Genomic DNA, 22,990 nt, shown 5'->3' with positions numbered 1-22,990 from the left:
CTACTGCAGTGAAATTTATACTTTTCACTGTGCATCATTATTCATATATGTGCTTAGAAATCTAAACCTCTTCATCCTGCTTTTTATACCTTCTCTGTGGGGCCTGTAAAGGTAAATTACACCTCGTATATATTTTTACATTAAGTTGAAAACGACTTTTATATCATGTTGTTGCTGATAATATTATTAAAGTTCTGTTCTTCTACTTAACCAAGAAATATTTGAGACTTTTCCATCCTCGAACACAAAAGTGATTTGATGAGTCAGTCAGCAATGGCTAATATTGCTTCCAGGCCCATTCTTTATAAACTTCTGAACACTGAAATAAGAATTTTATATTTTTTCCCCAGCAGTTCCTCATGAGGGAGGATAAAAAAGTGCAGCTGTAGTTCAGTTCACTTCAAAAACTGGCCTTTCCACAGTGGCTACATCTGTACTGGTATCTGCAGTTTCAACTTTTCTATTCTGACTCCCGTGTGTCTGTATCTGCTTTCATTAGTCCAGGCAACGATCAAAAGAGTGAACTCACACTCGCACACAAATCACTCAAGATCTGGCCAGGACCCACAATACCCCACAATATCCCACTCTCCAGGAATTAGTGTGAATACCCAGAGGGCCCAATTTATTGGTGAGTGAAATTCATATGAAGATTTGGCCAAAAGAGAAGCCGGCTGTACAGGCAGAGCTGCCTTTTAGACACACCTAAGGTCCATGGGGGTAAATAGAAAATGTTGAAGGAATGAATCTAATTTTATTTATCAAGCAAATGGGAAGAGATGCAAGTATAGCAACTATGCTGCATATCACTGTATAATAGGAAAACTCATGTAATAGCTATTATTAGCGTGTTTTTTTTTCTTCATCAGTTTCTTACCAAAGCCCTTTTCAGACATTTTTCTGTCTGTTATATCTTTTGTCACTCAGTCATATGTGATTTCTACATAAATGTCAATTAAAGCATTTCCCACCATGAAAGGATGTTTAAGGGCAGTGCCACACACTTGTGCAATATTTAACATGTGGTGCATGAGTTCAACTGTTGCAAAAGAGCAACGAGTTGACACCTAAAATTATATGACGGAAGGAAAATGCTTTCTGTTCGCTCTCACGTGCTGCATCGCTAATAGATTTTGTCACTGAAGCTTTAATTAATGACCATCGTGAGTGCAACAGATACTCACCCCCCACTTCTCTTCTAGTGACTCTCCTAATGCATTTTCTCACAAATTCCATCATTTATTAATCCATCATAATCCACTGCACAAGTGAAGGATGAAAGGGTGTTAAGTTGGAACTCAAAAGCTGTATATTCTTTAAGTTTAGAGTGAAAAATGTGCAGGAAGTGAGACAGTCGGTCTGTGTCATTCACACAGTTAGGGAAGAAAGTTACAGAGAAGAATCTTTCTAATAATGTAATGTCAAAGTTAATGGGTGTGTTTGGTTATTTGGGAGGTATGTAAAAGCACCAATGTACAATGTTGTGGTCAGTGTGAATATACAGTATAAAATGTTACTTCCTTGGCTTATAAAAAATGAACAGCAGTGCTGTATCATACAGTCTCAGGTTAAAATAGAAAGTAGAAAACCTGCATCTCCAGCTATACTCCTACTACAGCTCCAGTGACTAAATATGTGTTACTCTTAGTGGAATTAAGCAGATTATTCATTCGACCTTGTTTTTTTTTTTCTTTTTATCCTCGGTGGCCTTTGATGTCTGCAAATAAATTGGTTTGCAAAAATCCCTTACAAACTGCTTTGTTGGCGTTTAAATTTCATATGCTCATGAATAGCTTGTAAAAAGTGGCTTGGCAGAGTGCAGAGACCCTCATTAGCATCCAAAAACTGACACCTAAAAACGGGCAATCTGGGGTTTTTTGTCGCATGTTAATGATGTCATACTTACGTGCATGGCCAGGATGCTACGGGGGATAAGCTCTCTGTACTGCCGGATGGTAAAATGCCACGTCTTGATTCTCATCAGGTCATCAAAGGCAAACTCCAGTATCAAACGACCCTCTGTACAAACCTGGATAAAGATCACAAACTTGGTGTTATTTTACATTCATCCTTGGATGTGATATCGCTTTCAGAAATCTTTAACCAGCTGGCAGACAACAATCAGCTGATTTGGACAGTGTTTATTGGCCCGACGTGATTTTGATAAAAAAATGCTGGAAGCGTTTCGTCTCCGTTTTGGAATTTGTAGCATGGAGCGAGCTATTATGCTCCCAATATTTACTCTGCTCGCTTCCCTCATTCGGAGCATCTGTCCTTGGGCCTCTTAACCATCCAGCTATTTCTAAAATGTGAAAATAAATGTAATCTGTAGAGGGGTGTGTTTACGCCAGAGACAATAGAACTTCAGGTCAGAGAGAGTTGCCAATTAGAGGAGAGAGAGAGAGAAACACTGAGGAAAAAAACATTTTTTCGCCCCTTTAGCTGAATTCGGCGCTTGCCGGGGCCCTTGCGCTTCTCCCGTATTTCGTTGCTGTGACAACCAGGGGGAGAGAGGAGAGAGAGAGCTATGGAGAGACAGACAGAGAAGGGGGGAAAAAAAATCAGCTGATTAGTTGTCATGGCAACGGCAAAGATGTAATCCCACCAGACACACTCTAATCAATGCCCCCAGCGCAGATGGTCTCCTGAGGATCAACAAGAAAGAGGCTAGCGGCCATACTACACCCCCCACCACCCCATCCCCAGCACCAGCACCACAACCTCCCACCCCCTTCCTTCTCACTCTCATCTCCCACCCACCCACCTACCCTCGCTGGTCACGTGCTCCACCGCTAACTCCGACACATTCAGTTTAGAAAAAAAAAAAAGAAAAAGAATAAATAGAAACTCAACAGCTCCAAAAACCCTGAATGCAGAGCTGCTTCTCTGCTGTTTTGACTGAAAATGCAGATACTGTATAATGTTCTCACCCTTTGTGCAGCGGTGCGTTCCTTGAGTTATTCAACCAACTGAGATTAGAGTAAGTACACTAAGAGAGAGCTTTGTTCCACAATAAAATATCGTCTTTGTAAATAAAATGGGACACAGATTATAATTACTTCAAAAAAACTGAATGTGAATGAACGACAGCAACTTCTGAAAAACAGAAATATAAACAACATACAATTGCATAATGGCAAAATAAAAATCTGGATGACCAGTAACCTGGTCCTTGTTCTCAGTTATACACAAAATAATTTACTGTAGAAGTAATATGTAATTAGTAGTAATAGCTATTTAATACATTAAACAGTTTACATTACTATACAGAAATGCAAATAATACTATTTTATTATTTTTCTATTTTCTTTACCCATTCCTAGATATAGTTTTATGTAGAGAATGATATATATTTTTATAAACATCATTTGTAGTTGTATTTCTATTTTACATTGTGTGTATACATACTACATACATACATACATACATACTATTTTGTGTATTAGGTATGATAAGATAAAACTAATGCAGCCAAAGACATCAGACCTTAATGAAAGAGATAATGTTGTGTTTTAGAGAGTTGTTTTTTTTAAATTATTGTTATAATGGCAGCCTTTAATTCTGTCCCCCCTATGTATATCAATGAGTCTACTGTAAACTAAAATAAGATTTCACTGTATAATACAGTAATAGATTAACAGCAGCACAAACTATGAGTTTAACTTTGCAATAATTGATACTACTACTGATATTTTGATTTTCTATCTATTAATCTATATAAAAGGTTTTGGAAACTAACAATGACTGAAACAACTTAGTGCTCATATGTGCAGCCATATCTCCTGTGTGCTCTGATAATGGGCTTGTCTGAGCTAGATAAGTGTGGATTAGACTAAAGCAATGTTTAGTAATAATCCTTGGTGTTTAATGGACAACAAAAACCATCTTTAATTTTTTATTTACTATAATTCCAACAGCAGTTTGTCTAACAGCTGACATCAGAGTGAAAGGCAGCATGCATTATAACTTGTGACAGCTCAAAAGTAAAGTCAAATCTTCCCAGAAACTCAAAGTCTAGATGTAAACTACTGGTGTCAAGTGGAAAAGATTTTATCTCCAAATATGGTTATTTTCAATGATTTAAATAAACAGAAGGATTAAGTGTTCCTTTTCTCCTAAATAAACTATTCAAAACCCACCGGATATCTGAAAAAAAGGGCTGTCGCTAAGCTAAACTTTATGAAAACATTTTATACATATCCCCTATACTGGAACTTCACAATAATCATCATTGAGCCCCAGGTTAGCTCATGTTCCTATGAGTAAGAATGCTGTCATCAATCCTTTGCCTTCCACTCAAATTGCTGTTGAATAATGTAAACAAACATAACTGCAACTTTTCCTTTTCCTCCTTTGAAATGAAATATATCATGGTCATTATGCAGTGGATGAGTTTTACACCCTCTGGGCTGCTAAAACCCATTAAAAGACCAAATACTTAAGCATATATGAGGAAATAAGTAATTCTTTACATCATTCCTGAAAGTGGGTTTTTGTAGATTTATGATATTTACCCAACAGCAGTGAAATAACTTGAATTGTGTTTAGTAGTGAGCCAGTGTCTTCTGATGCTTTCCAGGTGTTATAGCCTACAGTGAAACAAAGCTGCACTATTGATTTCTTTTTCCATAGTGCCAACTGTGTGTTTAGCATTGCCTCCACCATTGCTCTTATTTCTGTCTGCAAGCTTTCTGCTTCTCTGTAACCAATAAATAAATTGTGGAACCACCTAAATCAGAACCAGAATAAGAAACACTTTAATTGCCAAGTGCAATAAATGTGCAGGAATTTGTCTTAATGGCACTGGTGCAGGGATATATTAACCACAAACACAACCAGGGCAGCCTTTTCCACAGATTCCAGTGCAGGTTCAGTCATACTAAGCTATGTATTTCTTCATACTCTAAGCCAATTGGTTAAAATCTAATATTTCTCACAATGGGCCTAACCAATTTCTTCTTTAGCTAAATAATGTTCCCGTAAGAAAACTAAAAGGAGGAAAATCCCCTTGAATTAAAAAGGGTTCCATTAAATAATACAGCCCCTGACAGAGAGTCCCCATTGATTTAAGTGCAGGGTCATAAATCTTCTACACAACGGGGCTAAGATCAGGGGATCTCTGCCTCAAAAGAGCAAGAAAGAATAACAGCGTCCCGCTGCTGAGACATTATTCAATACTGTACCCTAACATGACAATCAATTAACAGCAGAGAAGACGTAGGTCATTAAATCGATTATTATGAGCATTCATGACTCTTTCTGGTGGATATGAACAGGATCAAAGTTGACAAAAGCAACAAGGTGCTGACATGGTTCATAATACTGTAACGTATGGTATCTCTCTGTGAGTACAGAGGAGTAAAACTGAGGCTATGCTGTATATGTGGCTATTAATATTTCATGTTCATGCAGTAAAGTGTTTTACTGTTATTACATAGCTTTAGAGCTAATATTAATCTACAAGAATTTGATTTTAAAATATTATCTTAAGTTATTTCGTAAAGAAATGTGTACAGATTGTTGCATTAGTAGTAGTATTGTTTTTTAAGTCTCCAATAATCCTCTTTCTAATTGTATTCTTGCTACTTCAGGATACTGATGGTGTAGCTGCATGATGCTGGGGCCACTTCAAGGTAAATAGCAGCCGGGACCTTTTTATTTTTTCTATTTTCTAACATTTGATGTACTAAATGATTGATCAATGAAGGTGACTGCTGGACGTATTGAATATTTTCCCTCAACGTATACCCTATTTACCCCAAATCTCAAATGAACCTTTGAATAAATAAAAACATTTATTGGATAAATATGCAGAATACACTCAAATCTAAAAATATACTGTAGGCTACATAATTGCACCATCACTGGTTCATTTGTAGACTTGTGATATCTCTTCTCCGTTTCCTTTCGCTACTGTCTCCTGAAAATAGAAATTAATATGTAAAACAATCTAAAATGTACAGTAGAAGCAAACGCACACCCCCCAACCATGTGCATCAAGAAAATTAAATCTAATACTGTGGTAACGCACTTCTGCACATGTTCTGTAGAAACTATGTGAAAAAAACCTAATGGCCGTCTCTCACAGACTCTCAAGAGCAATAAGTAAATTAATAAAAAATAAATTCAAAAAGCAGCACTTCAGAGGCCGCAACACTTCTTACAAATGACACAATTCAGAGGAACAACTGAGAAGGTCAGAAACTCAGTAATTACTCTTAATGCAAACACAATACATTCATACAAGTATCAATACATGTCGTAGCAAGAGAATATCAAATAAAACTTAAGGTGATGAATAACAGGAAGAATAAATAAGGGGAAAAGAGGAGAAGTGTCTGTCAGCACTCAGTCAAGGTCCTCCAACACAACATCATCATAAAAACACACTATTGATAAGCACAGATCAAATTCTACTAATTCAAGCTTCACTGTGCTTACTGAAACAAGGGGTCATTATAATTTACAGTGTTAAAAGAAATGTCAGCAGCTACAGTCGAACCTATCACACAATAGTTGACTTTGAACTAGAGGAAGAAGCCATGAATGCTGTTTGTCTCATATTAATTGAATTAATAACCTTTAGCTCCTCTGTTGTTAAATGACTGTCAAACAGCGTAGAATCACATCTATGATTTTTACATCCCTTGCAATTACGGTGGCCTTCACTAGTGGTGTCTTATAACTAAAAAGGTTGATTACTGCAGTGTTATTGTCTAGATCTACAATTAGAACAAAAGTACAATAAGTTCATAATTCAAAAGTCCCTGAAATTGATAGAAACGAGTGGCTGAAAGCCAAGGAAAGCACAGAAAAACACACATCCACTAGTCAATTTCTCAAAAAAATCCTCTCAGGGAATTAAATTCACTTGAGATCACTGTGTCACGGACTTGCCTTTTGCTCTCTGCTCACCTCCCAGCATGCAGAACCCCCCCAGCTGGGCACCGGTAACAAGGGCCGTGCCCTCCAAGCTAACACACATTGCTCTGGAAAAGCAAGGCCTGCTGGGTATTGAATGGAGGTGCTGGGATACTGGGGGTGACTGAGAGGTTGGGGGCTTTTGGTCAAATTGGCACCCTGTGTCACCTTGTCAACACCTCGCCACCCTGTGAACCCTGCACACATTGTACAGGAGCACCTGGAGAACACCACCCACTCTTAGCTCTCTGCTAACCCCGCCCAATGTGTAGCATCCAGCCAGAGACACATGAACACAACACATGAAACTGAGCTGAGCTCCTTTACAATCTGCTGCTTTGTATTTGATTCAGTGGTTTACATCACAGCTATATCTCATCTGATCATATATATTATTTTAATCATTTTGTCACCTTGTTTGCTTTTTGTTTTGTTGTAGTGTGCTGTGTAGTATTCTGCATAACATAATAATCTGCTTCATTAACACTGTGCTTCACAAATTAATTCAGTTTATTACAACCTGAGTCTTGTTTGTGGAGTTTTGGCCTTGATTTCACTCAGTTACAAAAACATTTATAAAAATCTGTTAATACGATTAAACCAGCAAAATAGGCAACACTTACAAAAGTGGGTGCCGTAGAACTATGAGAAAATAACTTCCACTTTTGTAGTGTAATGTTTCAGCACAATAAAAAGGTGGTAACATTTACATTAACCACATTATAACCACATAATAATTTTGAAACACATGAAAAAGGATTAAAAACACTACACTAAAAACCCTGTTGAATGTACAGCTGGTGACAGGGCTGCTCATGGTTGCCAGTTTTCACTAACCACTCTACATGGGTCTTACAGATGCACAGTACTGAGATGGTAATACTTGTCACAACAAATAGAGCTGAAAGATATCCTGATACATGTTGAAAGATCTCTGTGAACAGGTGCTATGCTGAGGAGCAACTTATTTAAATCACAGTATATGGAACTAAAACTGAAGGTGAGTGCATGTGAAATGTGAAAATTGGTCCCTTATTGCACAACAACAAGAACGGCAGGTTGAACCAACGGCTGACGCGTGATGATGACAGTTTGGGTCATGGTTTCCCGTTCAACTGTTTAAAGTGTTTGTAGTAGGACGTCATTATGTCGCTATACGCCTGCATTTTTGCAGTGTTTACATGAAAGATCACAATGGCAATTAGTCCTGGATTTTATTGTTCTGCCATCGACCTTTACGTTGTTGGTTGCGACTTGAACTGCATCTTCTCAAAGTCAAATTAAACTAAGCCCACGGACTGCTTGTGTCTCTTTAGCCCAAATCTCAGCAATTAACTCTGACTACAGTGTTGTTATTACTGACAGGAATTATAGCTAAAACTACAAAAAAATGAAGTTTTAATAAACCAGAATTATTCTTTAAATATGCTCATGCCAATAAGGCAAATTTGAATTAGAAATTTTGAAAGAGAAACAGAGATAGAGGAAGGGAGACGGTAAAAGAAAGAGACAGATACAGGCAGAGAGAGAGAGAGTGTGGGAGAGCAAGAGAGCGAGTTGGGAGCTGGGGATGATTTCTCTAGGGATGAAGGATGCGGGTGTGTGTGCATGTGTGTGTGTGCATGTGTGTTAAGGGTGCAGCGCGAGGGGGGTGGAGGAAAAAGAAGAGAGGGGGATGAGAGAGCCGTGGAGTAGAGAGCGAGGGGAGAATGAGCGAACGAGCGCGGGAGTCAGGCAGGGGGATGAGAGGGAGAAGAGGAGGAGGAGAAGGGGGAGAGGTGGCGGAGGAGGGTGTAGGAGGAAGGGGAGTGTGGTGGTGGTGGTGGTGGTTGAGGAAAGCGAGGCGAGGCAGAGCTGATTGAGATTCGGGCCTCCAGAGCTGCAGGCTCGCTGCTGCTGCTGGGAGCTCAGGGAGAACACGCTCAGTTATTGGAATTCTTTTTTTTTTTTCTAATGAATTAATTCTTCTCATCCAATTTAGGTGAAGATTAAAAGAGAGCAGTGCTGCGAGCATCAAATTTAGCTTTTTGTTGACCGGGCTTGGGCCTTTCTGTTTCTGTTCTGTACGGTTAATATCGGACGCTCGTAATATATTGTGATTATTTTTTTCTTTGTGTTTTTAGGGGAGGCTTGTTTACAAAAACCAAACAAGAGCAACGTAAAAAGACATTTCCTGTGTGTGTTACTGGGGATGTTCCATTCTCATTTACTGATATGATAGCACAAAGAGCCCACTCTCCATCTACACCCATTCAAACACACACCCAACCCCCCCAACCACCATCTACTACCTGAATACAAAGTCACCTTCCCTGTAAATAAAACAGTGGCAACCCCTCATGAAGCCCCTTAACACATGGGAAGTTGTGCCTGTAAATGCACAGTAACATGCTAACATGGTATTTTTGGTGACTTAGGTTAAAGTCAGGGGTGTAGATAAAGATGTGGCTTTAAGTGCTGGCATCCTTACACCTCACTAGAATGATGTTTTGTTCTGGTTCTGTTCCTGGAAAGCGTTGAGCTGAGAAGCTCTTGTGGATACCCGCATGCCATAGAATAAAAGTAAGAAGCTGCTGAATTCTTTCTTACTGTACAAATATCTTCTATCTATCTCTACCACATTGTGCTGTTTGGTGTTACTGTTGTAACAACACACTGAACATGGACAAGGACAAGAAGAGAGTTGCTGGAGAAAAGGAATAAAAATACTGCCAACCACGGTCAAGTTAAAGCATCTCTAAGCAGCGTGTGTTCCTGTGACCACAATTGGTAATATCATTAAGAAGTTTAACCCCTGGATGGGACCACAAGAGGAAAAATTGCCACCGACTGAGCAGAAGCACAGTTTGAACAGTGAAAAGACTTCAAAACTAATAGAAGCTGACCTCCAGGATCACAGTACAACAGTGTCCAGTCACACCATATGTTGCTTTCTGAATAAAGGTGGGCTCCATGTAAGAAGACCCAGGAAGATCTCGCTTTTGAAAGAGAAACATAGAAAGCTTTGCTAAAATGCTTCTGAAAGAATGACCTTTGGACAGATGAAACTAAATAAGAGCTTTTGGGTAAGTTATACCAGAAGTTAAGTGTTCAAACAAAAAACACTGTCTGCTGTAAAACATGGAGCAGGCTCAGCTATGTTTGCTTTGCTGCATCCTGCAGAGGGTGCCTTGAAGCAATGAAATCACAAGATTATCAATGTATTCTGGGGAGAAACGCTGCCCAGTGCCAAAGAGCGCTGCCTCAGACACAGGCCGTGGCTCCTAAACTTGATAATGACCCAAATTATCTCAAATGGATGAGAAGAAATCCTTAAATGAAGTTCATTTGTATTGAAAACTAGTAAAATAATCTCAACCCACTGGCACATTTTGTTCATTTCTTTTCAGAATATAAGATTTTGGATCTCAACAACAGACAAAATTACTTCCTAAAATGGAGATTTTTCCACCATGATGTTTTTTTAATTCACTTTTTGGTCTCACAGCCTTTGGCAGGCCAGCCAAAAAGTTAATTTCAGACTCTGCACACTGCACGCACACTTACACACACACACACCCTAGAGAGAGTGCATACTGTCAAGTCCTGAAAACAAGAAGGCGTATAGCTATTTAATGTCAGAACAATCCGGTCTAGTGCTGTAGCTCAGGGTTCATGGTACAGGGAACATGGAATCTCTTTAGCTCGGCTGTTCTCCGCTGACAAGGTATCTGGCCTCAGATTCATTTAGACAGTCAGCAGAAGAACACTAAGAGTCAGCTAGCCATCTGGATCAGACTGTGGTGAAGGAGATACTCACTCTGGCTCACAGGGGGATTCTCTCCCCAAAGACAAAAGCAGATGAGCTCAGCTCTAGTGCTTTCAGAAGACCTCTGTGTCAGGTTTACATTATCTTACCTGCACACAATTTGTGTTTCCTCTGCTTTTCTTGCTAGTCTCTGAGCGTCACTTATACTGCAAACTAAACCATACTCTTCAAAGATCTTATTCATGTGCCCCTAACATTGCCTTTGGTGTACATGAAGGCTTAGGAATCAGTCGACATCTTCCAGAAATGCCAGTGGATTTTGGGGTCTAGGAGAAGGCTAAAATTTTTATAAGTGAAGAGGGTAAATATGAGTTTGTTTGACATTTTCCTGCATAAATTCTAAAATACCACAACACTGTTTGGTGCAGATATCTGGCCTAAGAAAATACATGCAAAGTACATTTTCAGCTGATATTTAATAAAGCATAGCCAACATAATTGAAGTTGGTATTTTTTAAGTCTCAGTTTATAATTAGTTGATGGTTCTACTAAAAAAAAAACCTACCATACTGTTTTAGGTAGAATCGTCTTTACAAATGCATTAACAACAACACACAACAGAGAACAGAATTACTTTGACTTTCTCTGTTTTGACTACTACAGAACAAGACCTGAATCATTTGATGCATGTAATAAAATGACGACATGTGATTTATTATGTACTTTTGACTAATACTTTCAAATAACTGCAACTATGTGTGAAGTTGACTGAATTTTGTCTGAAACTTGTACAATGGGTGTTTGGAAAGATCCACTCCTCAGAGATGTTTGATAGGAATTCAAATGTGTACAAACTAAGCAGACAATGCAATAAAGACCTTTCTATATCTGATGGAAAGACCACCAGGTGTGACCTACACAGGAACAAAGTGAAAGAGGAAGAAAAAAAAGAATCAAAGAGTGTAAATGGATTTGATCTTTAACCAGTTAAACACCGCATCTGATCCATTATCATAGCTTGTAATCAATTATTCATGGTGGGAGAAGCTCAGGGGTCAGGTGTTACCTTTGTAAACATTGGCTTCCCATGCTGGGTGACCATTGTGCACTGATCACAGTCCAGGGTGATGCAGGAGTTGTGAAAAGACTCCTTGGAGTGTTTGAGGATGTAGTGGAGCTCAGTGACCCCTCCCTCGAAAACTGTGCTGAAGTAACGGGGGATCAGCGTCCGGCCGATTGCTGCGGGGAGAGAAAGGAGAGGGCACAGCTGCTAAATATAGAAGAAGACCAAATGTGAAATGATGTGTAGAGAAGATAGTGGGCTTAAGGTCCAACAGAAAGGAGAGAAAAGGGTGATAGGATAATGCTAGTAAACTATAACAGTGCTGTTACTACTACTACTACTATGCTTCTAGTGCAACTGTCACTACTACATTTATATAGCTGCTACTGAATATCACACTGACCATTCCACACAAACAAAGATATTAATATAATCAAGAGACTGAAAATGAAAGATTAAAGGAAACATAATTAACAATAAAAAAAAATTCTGTATGCTAAAAAAAGCATAAACGGAGAGGAAACTGCTTGACAAGGACATGTGCCGTTAACCCATTAACATTTTATTGGATGTCAAAAATACAGAAAATTATCAGATGTGCAAATTAAACTGATTAAATATTTGCAGACAAATATGCTTATCCTGTCTGACCCTTTTCCTTTAATACAAAATGATTCTAAAAACAGAAGATTGACTGTGATGTCTCATGTTCTTCCTTGTTAAAAGAACATCTGCTCACACAATATTTAAAGCATACATCCTATTTGTCAATAATCAAAAAACAGACCATGCATTCATCACTATTCTTCTTTTACACAGCCCCATAAAAAGCTGAAAAATGTTTTAATGACACTGAACAATATGTGCACAACATTTTTTCTTTTTAGCAGTCTTTTAGAAATCTGAATAAACTTCTTCTAAGCGATCGAACAGCAGCCATCATGCTGAGTGTGGTCAATGTATGAATCAAGATTCCCAATACAACAGGCACATTATAGATGTACAGAAACAACTGGGTTGTTTATAAAACTATTGGCTGAGTGAGTACTGAACACTGTGCTGCCCTCAAGAAAGCTGTATCAAGAAATCCCTGAATATTTTATACTTAGTTTGAGTCTGATTTTTCTTTGCAACAAGTGTCAAATAAATCTTCTGGTGCAGGCAGGTAAATTCAACTTTCCAACACATCTGAAGATTAAAAAGTTTCTTGAAACAACTGATAATATCATGAATTGGGGCTTCTCAATTCACTTCTTCCAAGGTGTGACACTTCATATAATACACTTACTTTTGAATATTCCTCATATGAGTAAGACTGCACAGAAAGGAGGAGAAGATTTCACATATATTTCAGAATAATGTTATTTCATGACAGAGTTGAGTCTTAAACAGAATTATTGAGATGGACAACTTCTGCAGTGCACACTTTCTGGAGAAGCCTAAAGAGACAATGAACGGGCTGCATGATGAAAACTGGAGGAGGAGTCAGGGAGGGAGAAAGTGTCGTCAGCGTTTTACAGCCTGCAGGCTTCGTCTGTTTTCTATCTCCTCTGAGTTAGAGGAGCTGGCTTCAAGGAGATGATAGTGAAAGAGGCTTACATTTCCCATTACATTATGGCTACACTGTGATGGTATGCACGATACAGATTTGTGAATACTTGTTTGAAGCCATGTCCTGAACTGACTTTCTTTCTGAGTTTTTAATTCTCCTTGTTATTATGTTAAAAACATAATAATTTGCTAATAGTACAGTTAATTTGGATAAAATAAAAGTGAAATATCATACAAGAGCTTCCTCACCAAAGGTTTACCTGTCTTTAACAGCAACAAGATCACACTTAAACTTAGCTCAACAGCTCATGGGTTATTTAATCTTGGAGCTTCTCTACCTCTGGAGCATCAGTGAAATCCAACTCTAGCTCCACACCAAGAACAAGAACAAGAAATCCGGCTACAAGTCCTTCATACATCAGACTAGAGTGCAACAAGCCTTAGCTCACTTTATATTAGAGCTTCATTTATCACCAGTGTTTTATGATACTGTCAAAAATCAACTACAGATGCTTTAGCTGATGTTTTGTTTTTCAGCACCTACAATGTAAAAAAAATACTGTCCCCTCATTCGTTTACTAAAAAATAATTTGGCCACTTGCTTCAAGAAAAGACTGTAAGTAATTATTATTGTATATTAATTCTGTATAGATTACTTTATTCCTTATCTGATGAATCACCTTGCCTATGAAAGGCAAGGAAACAGTAATCCTGAGTCCAAGGATATTCAATTTATTATCTCAAAGGATTAAAACAATTCAAAAAACAAACCAGGGATACCTTAATTTTAAGGCAATTTGTTGAAAATATGACCAAAACACTTTTAAACAATTAACCTAATTAGTTGTAAATATACTAAATCTATTAATCAACTAATTACTTCAGCTCTAAAGAAAAGCGTGACTATATTCAATTCTTCATTACCCGACTTGTTGTGATTAATATTTTCCAGTGTGTGGGCACAGCTTAAATTCAGTGTTCGGAAAAATAATGTGAGTTGAAAGTTTAAAATGACATGTTAATGCAGAGTATTTACACAGACTATAAAGCATGATTGTCTATGCACAACTCAATATGACAATCAGAGATTCTGTGAAACGTCAACAGACAACAGCTGCATCAAACAGCTTTCACTTGCAAGATTGCAAGACAAAGATTGCATCCTCTTCTGATAACTGCAGAGCTCAATATTGCTGTTCTGTTACATGTTGAGCAGCTGAAAGACAGAATCTGCAAAACAATGCGAACCATCTCCAACACATCTTAGGAAAGCCTTTCGTGTTTTTCAAGCCTTTATTTTTCTAGCTATAAGGTTTCTGCTCAACACAGATACACATTTCCTGCCCCCATGTCACACCCATGCACACATACATGCCTTAGAGCTGCAGTGCAACCACAGGCTTCATCCAAACATCACTGGGCAGTTCCACTTGAGCAACTTGACTTGCTGAAGGGCAGGACCAGAAGTTACTGGAGGAGAAAGTGCTACTCATTCACTCAAATGCACAGGGGATCTCAACCAGCAACTGTTTGGCCCCAAACTGACAATTTTACTACTGGCTGAAAAGTTACTGAACGTACCAGAGTTGTGATGCTTCTTATGCAGGTGAGACAATAAATATTATCCAAAAAGTTCAGTTTGATTAAGAGGTCCGTGAGGCTGGAGAATATCAAATGCCAAAACATTGCACAACAGTCTATAATACTGTGAGACAGGATTTTACAATGTTTGGATAATATAACATTTGAAACTTCAGCAACAAATATATCTTGAGGTGCTGATTCTTGGTTTAAATGCTGTCTAGATAAATGACTGCCAACCTGAAGTACTCGTAGGGGGTATGTGGAATAATTGTGTAGTAGTTTGACTAAGAAAAATATACATGCACATATGTGTTTAGGAGCATGATGATGATATGCCGAGGTTGCTCCTTACTAAATGTGCTAATTTAAAACTGTACTGTTTCAGTACATAGTTTTAATACAAGTGCTACTTGTACTGTACCTTTATACTACATGCTGTATTTGACAGTATAACTAGTTCATACAACAACTCACAGTTATGCCTAAATAAATAAAACATCCAGCTGCTGACACTCAAAGTTTCAGTACTACAAATGCTAACTTGATCAAACCAAAAGTTCACTATGAAAACAAACTTTTACCTATATTTACATTTCTCCCATTGTGTTTAATGAGAACATTTATATGATGAGGTGTTGATAATGGGGTACATACATGAGCATATCTGGTAAAATAAAAAAGGCAAAGAATCGCTGCTTGCAACCCTTATTTTACTATGAATATATACTTTTTCCCTCTGTTGTTTTCTTTTTAGGATTGTTGGTTCAACTGGTAATCAACCCTCTAATCCCACCAAGTGTTAGTGACCTGGTCTATCCACTGAGCTACGCTGGACTGTTAAATAACAACAAAAACAAAACAACCACAAATCCTGACTTTGGGATTATACAGGCGAGCATGTTGGGATTTCCTTTAGCCTCTCGTTCCTCGCCTAGTGGAACAAGCCTCTCTGTTCCTCTGCATTTTTCTGCCCGTCAAATCTCCATCATTAGAACACTGCTGGGAAAGAAAAAAAAAATCGGCACAGCCACATTATCCAGCAGCACATGGCTTCTGATTTCAAGCAGAAATAATCCATCTTAGAGTCAACACTGTTGGCTAGAATTATGCTCTTTCTCCCCTTCCCCCAGGGTGGGTGGGTGGTCAGGAGGAGATGTGTGTGTGGAGGAGGAGATGAGTGAAGCCTGGGAATAAAACTTCATTTAGAAGTGAAATGTCCCCAAAGACAGTGGCTCGAGAGGCTCTTGAGGTCGGACCTAAATGGAAGAGTCTCAATCGAGAGAGGGGGCGAGAGAGAGAGGGGGGCAGAAAGGGAGATGAGGATGATGTTGGCAGTCGGGTGTGGGGGATGCAGAAAGGGGGAGGAGGATGGAGGGTGAACCCGTGACTGGCATGTTTTTCAAATTCGATAAAGTCAGGCATGACTAAATAACACATAAAATGTTTGGCATCGTGAGCAGTGGCTGAGGGGAGAAGAAGGAGGGAGGGTGAGCTGCAGGGTCCGCTCAGCGTTGAGGACTGTGAAAATGATGCTCCCTCTCTCTCTCTTTCCCCCTCTCTCTCTCTCCCTCTTTCTCTTTCAGAAGCACGGCACTTTCTCTCCATATCTCGCTCCCTCCCCTACTCAGTCTCCACCACGGTTGAAAAACAAAGTACGTCTAGGAGTGGAGCTGACTGCTAATGCGGAGGAGCTCTGAGAAGACGAGGAGCAGGGAGGGTGGAGGGGGAGGACAAGGAGGTGTGGGGGGGGTGTAGTGGTGAAGGGATTGGGATAGAAAAAATGAGCAAGGGATGAAAGAGAGAGAGAAAGAAGAAACGAGAAGGGAAGATGAAAAACTAAGGGTTTGACAATGAGGGAACGAAGACTCACTGATGGGTAATAGGAGCAAGAGACATCCAGAAAGAGTGAGACAACAGTAGAGGGAGAGGGGGGGAGACAGAGGGAGACAGGGGGGTACTCAGGTGATACGCAGATCTGCTTCTTGCCCACCTCACCAAGCCATACAGGAGTTTTGGTTGCTTCTTCTCATCCAAAACTGTCCTAATAAAACCCAGTGTGCGTAGCCTGGGGTGACAGAGTGATAGATAAGCATGTAATGGTAGCCATGCTAGCAAGTCTTGGATCATTTCAAGCACAGTAGTCTCGTGTGTCTCTTCAGATAGTTTCTAGGCTGAGCTTCAAAATATTTTCCGGGCCCCCCTCTCCATATTTATATTGTAGGCAAACACTTTAAGTCAGCAGGTCTCAATCCCTTGCTCAAGGGCACTTTGAAGGACATTTTAAGGACAATGAACAATACTGTGTTACACCTACACACAGGTGACAAAAACATTACAGTAAGGGTTGCAAGTTTAAGAATGTCCATCACATTCGGAACAAATATCAATCATACAGTAAGTTCCTTAAATTATAGATAATTGACTAAGTTCATAGTGGGAAAAGTGTAAAACAGAAGAAACTGTTACTTTTTGCAGCTTGTGGCAGAAGGAAATGCCAATTCCAAAACAAAAAATCATATTACAACCAAAATAACCATTAAGGATGTACTAAATATGGACAGGGAAAGCTGCACAGTAAAAATGTACGAACCATCAATCAGCACTATGCCAAAAGGGGGCCTCACTAGCCGTATGTTGAAAACACTATTATTTATTTTTTAATGCAGATTTCACACTCACCAACAGAGTACAAGCCAAACAAACTTCACACAAATAGCTGCAGAAGGAGAAAAAGGCTTACTTGGAGCCCAGATGAAATAAAATTTATTTTGGGGAGCTTATTTTTCCCCCCTTCCTCTTCACCTTACTCCACTTCTCTTTCCCTCCATCTTTTTCTCTCTCTTTCTCTTTCTCTCTCCCTCTTCTTGTTCTTCTTCTTCTTCTTCATGCGTTTTCTTTTTCCTGCACTGTGCTGATTGGCCTGTCTTCAGTCGTGGGGCACTCCAGAGATACAGATTAGCTGGCACTTGTTTGGGCGAACACGACAAGCAGCATATGCCTCTCAAGTAATGTGTATCCAAACATGCAATTTACAAATAATTAACGTGGTGTTAATTAGTCACATTAATTCATGCCACTTTGTTGGGATTGTTTCCCCCTGTCGGTCCCCAGGACTCCTGCCAGCAACGTCAGCCAGCGAGACGGCAAGAGCGATTTTTTTGCTCCGAAGCGAGAGCGGGGCATCAGAAGAAAGAAGGGCCGCTGGCGGGCATAAACTGGCACACACACATGCACACACAGAGAGTTCATACAGGCACCTAGATTCAAACGCATATGCAGAGTAATATTCATTTCCTTCGTACAAACACGTGCAGACAGAGACTGAACCAAAAGTCCAAATGTGTGAGGGTGTGTATGGGGTTGGGGTTCTAAGTTTTGTAGTACTATGGCCAGTAAGATACCTATGATAGTTTTAATACAGATACCACAATCATTTTTTATTTTATATACCAATAAAGAACAGAAGCCAAATTTCTAATTTCTTAAATGTCAAAACATAAACAGCCAAAGAACTTTGCTTGAATACACATTGAAGACATAAATATATAATGATGGGATCCATGTAGAGTATATAATGAAAAAAAGAGCCATTATTTAGTGGAGACAAAAAAGCCTGTCAAAAATTATTTTCTTATGCATCTAACCATTTGAAAAACAGCGACTCAAAAGTCTGTCATTACTTGAGACTTTACGAGAACTGGTACCAGAAATCTGCAAATGTGTCAGTCGATTTCTATGGGACGGAAGGTACAGAAAGTACTGTAGTAGTTGTCACAGGTACTACAGGACATGATTTCTGTAGCACTGATGAGGGCAGCACAATAACCCTTTGTAGTTTACCGTTCAACACAATGTCAACAACAACCCGGTGCAGCAATGGGTCAGTTACAACTTGTGAAGTTATGTATGCAGATAATTTGCATTTGAGTCAGATAAATTAGGAAGAAGTTATGGACCCCCAAAAGTCAATGTGCACACAATGTGTCAGAGTTTTTGGAGCAGAAGAAGAAAAAACACCTCGAACTTAGCTTTAACATCTTAAAGAAAAAAATCCAGACCTGTGCAAAGAATTCAAGGTGTTGTTTAAATATAGCACAGGTATAGTGTGTTTTCAACAGCATCATATTTAATACCAAAACAAACATTGTTTCTGTAGTGAAGTGCATGTACTTTTTTTTACTTAAAGTAAATTCTAGACATGTACCTAGTACCTGAACTTAATATTGTTTGTGTACTGTTACCACCTTTGCAGACGCATGTAACACACAAACATAGCATACAGTATAGGTACGGTATAGTAATGATGCACCAAGGGACTATACAGGCAGTTAGGCAAACAACTACGTGCACGCATGAACAAAAATACACATGTAAACATGCAGAGTTGTGCCAGGAAATAAATACAACAGGGAACAGGGAAATATACCTCCTGAGTAAACGGACCATCCATTATCATTTTTTCTGGTTTTGATTCAAGATAAGTGTGCATTTAAACTTGTGTTACTTCTTAAAATAAAAGACTAAATATGATTAATATAGGGGAAATATAATATTTAGTTTTTCGAGTATTGATTTGTATGTCTGGATAATTATATAACACAGATATAAGGCAAACATTTTCCACCAATTCATCTGCACAAGCTTCATTTTAAATGGCTCAAATATTCAATCAAATTTGATACGTTAAAACAGCAGGCTAAGTGTTTGACAGAAAAGAGCAAATAGAAAGTATCAATCCCATTTTTTCATAAAGTTGGGAGTAAAAAAGCTGGCACCATGGCAGGGTGAAATAGCAATAACTGTAAAAGAGCAACTGTCACTAAACCCTTCACATGGCAACATTCACAAGGGGATTTCTACTCTAAAAGAAAGTCATTACCTGGAAGTCATTACTTAGAGTTAATCATTCAATATCTGCAAAATATAGACTCTACTGTGTTGAACAGCAATCATTTTGTGAGCCACTGATTAAAGCTAATTGTATCGTTTGAAAAGTGCCATTACTTGTGTCTAATTTTGTGCTATCAATCATTTTTGTATGAAAAGATGTCATTGTTTTTTCTAAATGGCATTATCTCAATTTGGAACAAGACTAGTCAAACCGAGGCCACTCCAACTTGTCAACGATCTTCATTCAACCTGTCCTGCTAGTTTATGATTAAACCGCATGCTGGTGGAGTAGAGCTCGCAGAATGAAGCCAAATTAAAAAGTGAGGGGGGAAAAAAAGAGGCAAGAAAGTCGGGAGATACTCAGTGGGCGATTATGCAGCAAATGCAGCTCTCCGCAGTGCAGAAGAGAAAAGGATGGAAATAAGAAGGGGGAGAGAAGAAAAAATTGTGGATAATCCATAATATCTGCAACCTGCAAATATTTACCAGACAGTCACTGGCTCGTTTCAGTGGCCAGGTGGAGTTCAATAGGTGGAGCAAGACGCTTACAAGGTTAACAGTTCAATTCCCTGTGTGGTTCAATGAAAAGAGAAGTGAAAAGAGAAGAGAAGGATACCAACGTTTACAAGGCGGTAGCCCTTTGCATGTATGTTACACTATTAAATTTGTTATTTGTCCTTTCGAGGCAGGAGAGTAAAAAAACATCTGGAGAATAATGTTTGGTACTACAGTTGCAAGGTGTTTTAATTTACTTTGAGAAATGTAATAGGGAAACTATTTTTGGAACAAGCTAATGATATTTGTCTAATACAACTGCAATTAATTCTCCCTTCATGAAGCTGAAAATATTCAGAAGATGTTTCAGCTGTATGACCATTTCAAAATATGTAGTTTGTGATGCTGTTACATTGCATAAACAGGAGTTTCTTTTAGGCTTGGTTAAATAATGAAACACCTCATAATGCGGTACAGTTCAACAGCTGCACAAACTACAGCCTCAAAAATGACATGGATGAAGCAACAACAATGAGAAGGAGAGAATACAGTTACAGGATGCTCTCACAGGACAGACAGTTTTATACTATAACTAATAAAAAAAAGCTACACAGTGAGAGTGACTCTCAAGAGGCTTAATATCAAAATCATGTGTGGTTTTAAAGTAAATTTGAAGTGTCATCATAATAAAAACTGTCATGCTGTTGTGATGTGTTGTGGGTATGTATTACGTTGTAAAATTATGTCACATCACATCACGTCATGCTAAATAAAGAGCAAACTAAGTAGACATTCGGGATCACAGTCACAAGCTCATGTAGCAACTGTAGTGTGCTGTTTGAAGCATATGTTTTCCCAGTGGACTATTTTCAGTCTCAAAGCTTCTGCTCTGCATTTCTACATTTTAAGACATTCAGCTCTCTCCCAACTGTCTGTGGTCCCAAGTGGTTAAAATAACTGAGCAGGGATTTGGTGTCTGTACTGAGGATAATCTCTGTCTTTCCATTTACTGGATGGTGTCTGTAAGGACCAGCTGGACACCACATCATAACCTATACATAAGGCTGGGATTAAGCAAACATACTATGGAACCTGCAAAAACGAGTAGATCAACACTAAGATGGGTATTATTGATTTTTTTCAGCCTGTGACTTGTGTACAAACCAGTGCTTGCTTAGACCTACAGTATGTGCTCTAATCAATAAGCCAAGCTAAAAATACTATTACAATCAATTATTAACCCTCTATGTAAGCTGCTGTTGTCGATTGTGGGGGGAGAGACGCATGGATGAAAACCAAGCTGACATATTGATCTGTAAGATTAATCAATGTTTAAGGAGAGCCTACAATACCGACTGTCTTCATCGACGAATATCTCTATCTAAACACACATCATGAGTTACTATTACTGGGTCAGTTGGGACAGTTTTTAGATCATCGGCAAACTAATTAAGTTAACTTAGGTTAACTGTCAAGTCTTTGACAAAACAGTTTAAAGAATACATTAAGTTTAATTTTTAAACTCAAACTTAATACAGTTCTCACAAGCTCATACAGTATGTTCTGTCTTCCTTACACTGTAAATGTATTCTGAACTTAAGCACCACATGGCCATTCCTAATTTATTGGTAGTCTTTGAGGGGTCACAAACAACAGCAGGTCATGTGATTCATTTCACTTCATATAGTTTCTTGGTTGATGGATGTCGACCAAGAAGATGGTTGATATCCATTGAGAAACACAGAATTTAGTAACTAAGATCTACCATTTTACAACAGAACCAAAAAAGTATGAAAGGTATGAAAGAATATAGACATTTTTCTAGCAAATAATTAATGAAAACATTTGGCTTACACTAGTTAGCCATCTTAACATTTTAATCTGTTAATTTGCTGGATGGTAATGAGTTAAAATAACATAAAACATAATGCCTGGCACAGCTGTGGTAACTTAAAATATAACATGTGTCATAACCCTAGCTCATGTCAACTTGTTACCTTAGGAAAATGTGTTAAAAAACACCTAATTTAGCAGCACTATTACTAGTTTCTAGTATTTGGAACAATTTAAATCTCCATGATCTGCCATTGTTGGATCAGTTCTATTAGAGTATATGAAGATGATGCCACTCTCCTCCTAAATCCACTCTGGCCATCCTAACATCTCAGCACTACTGACTGGGAAGACGGCACAAGCCTTGTTATTTTGAAAATGCTCAGACTCTGTCACCCGACAGTAACAGCTCTTAGAGGATGTCTGTTTCTCATGTCCAACATGTGGACAGATTGTTTACTTAACATGTAATTTATGCCACACCTTGCCATGCACTGTTGTTGTGAGATAACTACTTACTCCAACTGAGAGTGGTCATAATGTTTAGGCTAATCATTTCACAGTAATTCATTAAGGGGCTGTGGGAGCTACTGTGTAGTGGTATAAGTCACGAGTAGCTCCTCAACAGATAGGACTACTGTTCGCACCAACTAGAAAATGACACGACTAGCACTCACTTTATTTGGAAAACTAACTGAAACATAATTTTTGCTTTAGTTGCTTAAAAATTAATAATTGCCAAGAACTATGCACAGTGAATTTTGTCCCATATTTTGAAGAACTCATCACAGAAGAATGGAAGAATTTTCTATTCTATGAAGAATAGAAAATACTGCAGAAACCAACAAAACATAGCTTATAAGTATTGAAATCTAATTATATCCCTTAAGATACAGAATGAACTA

At 38.6% G+C, this 22,990-nt stretch overlaps 1 protein-coding gene across 4 annotated transcripts in view; it reads right to left on the bottom strand.

Annotated features, from left to right (window-relative positions):
* The window catches only part of ldb2a (LIM domain binding 2a), a 78,320-nt gene that overhangs the window by 18,656 nt on the left and 36,674 nt on the right, over positions 1–22,990 (bottom strand). For all 4 annotated transcript variants that reach the window (XM_026357152.1, XM_026357153.1, XM_026357154.1 and 1 more), the window contains exons 3-4: positions 11,736–11,908; positions 1,907–2,029 (exon numbers count right to left, since the gene is read on the bottom strand). In XM_026357152.1, the coding sequence (XP_026212937.1) occupies positions 1,907–2,029; positions 11,736–11,908 (296 nt within the window). The remainder of the gene's footprint in view (positions 1–1,906; positions 2,030–11,735; positions 11,909–22,990) is intronic.

Source organism: Anabas testudineus, chromosome 10 (genome assembly GCF_900324465.2).
Source record: "Anabas testudineus chromosome 10, fAnaTes1.2, whole genome shotgun sequence".
NCBI classification, from domain to species: Eukaryota; Metazoa; Chordata; class Actinopteri; order Anabantiformes; family Anabantidae; genus Anabas; species Anabas testudineus.
The sequence above is the reverse complement of the archived record's forward strand: the minus strand, read 5'-3'. Positions and strand labels throughout refer to the sequence as shown.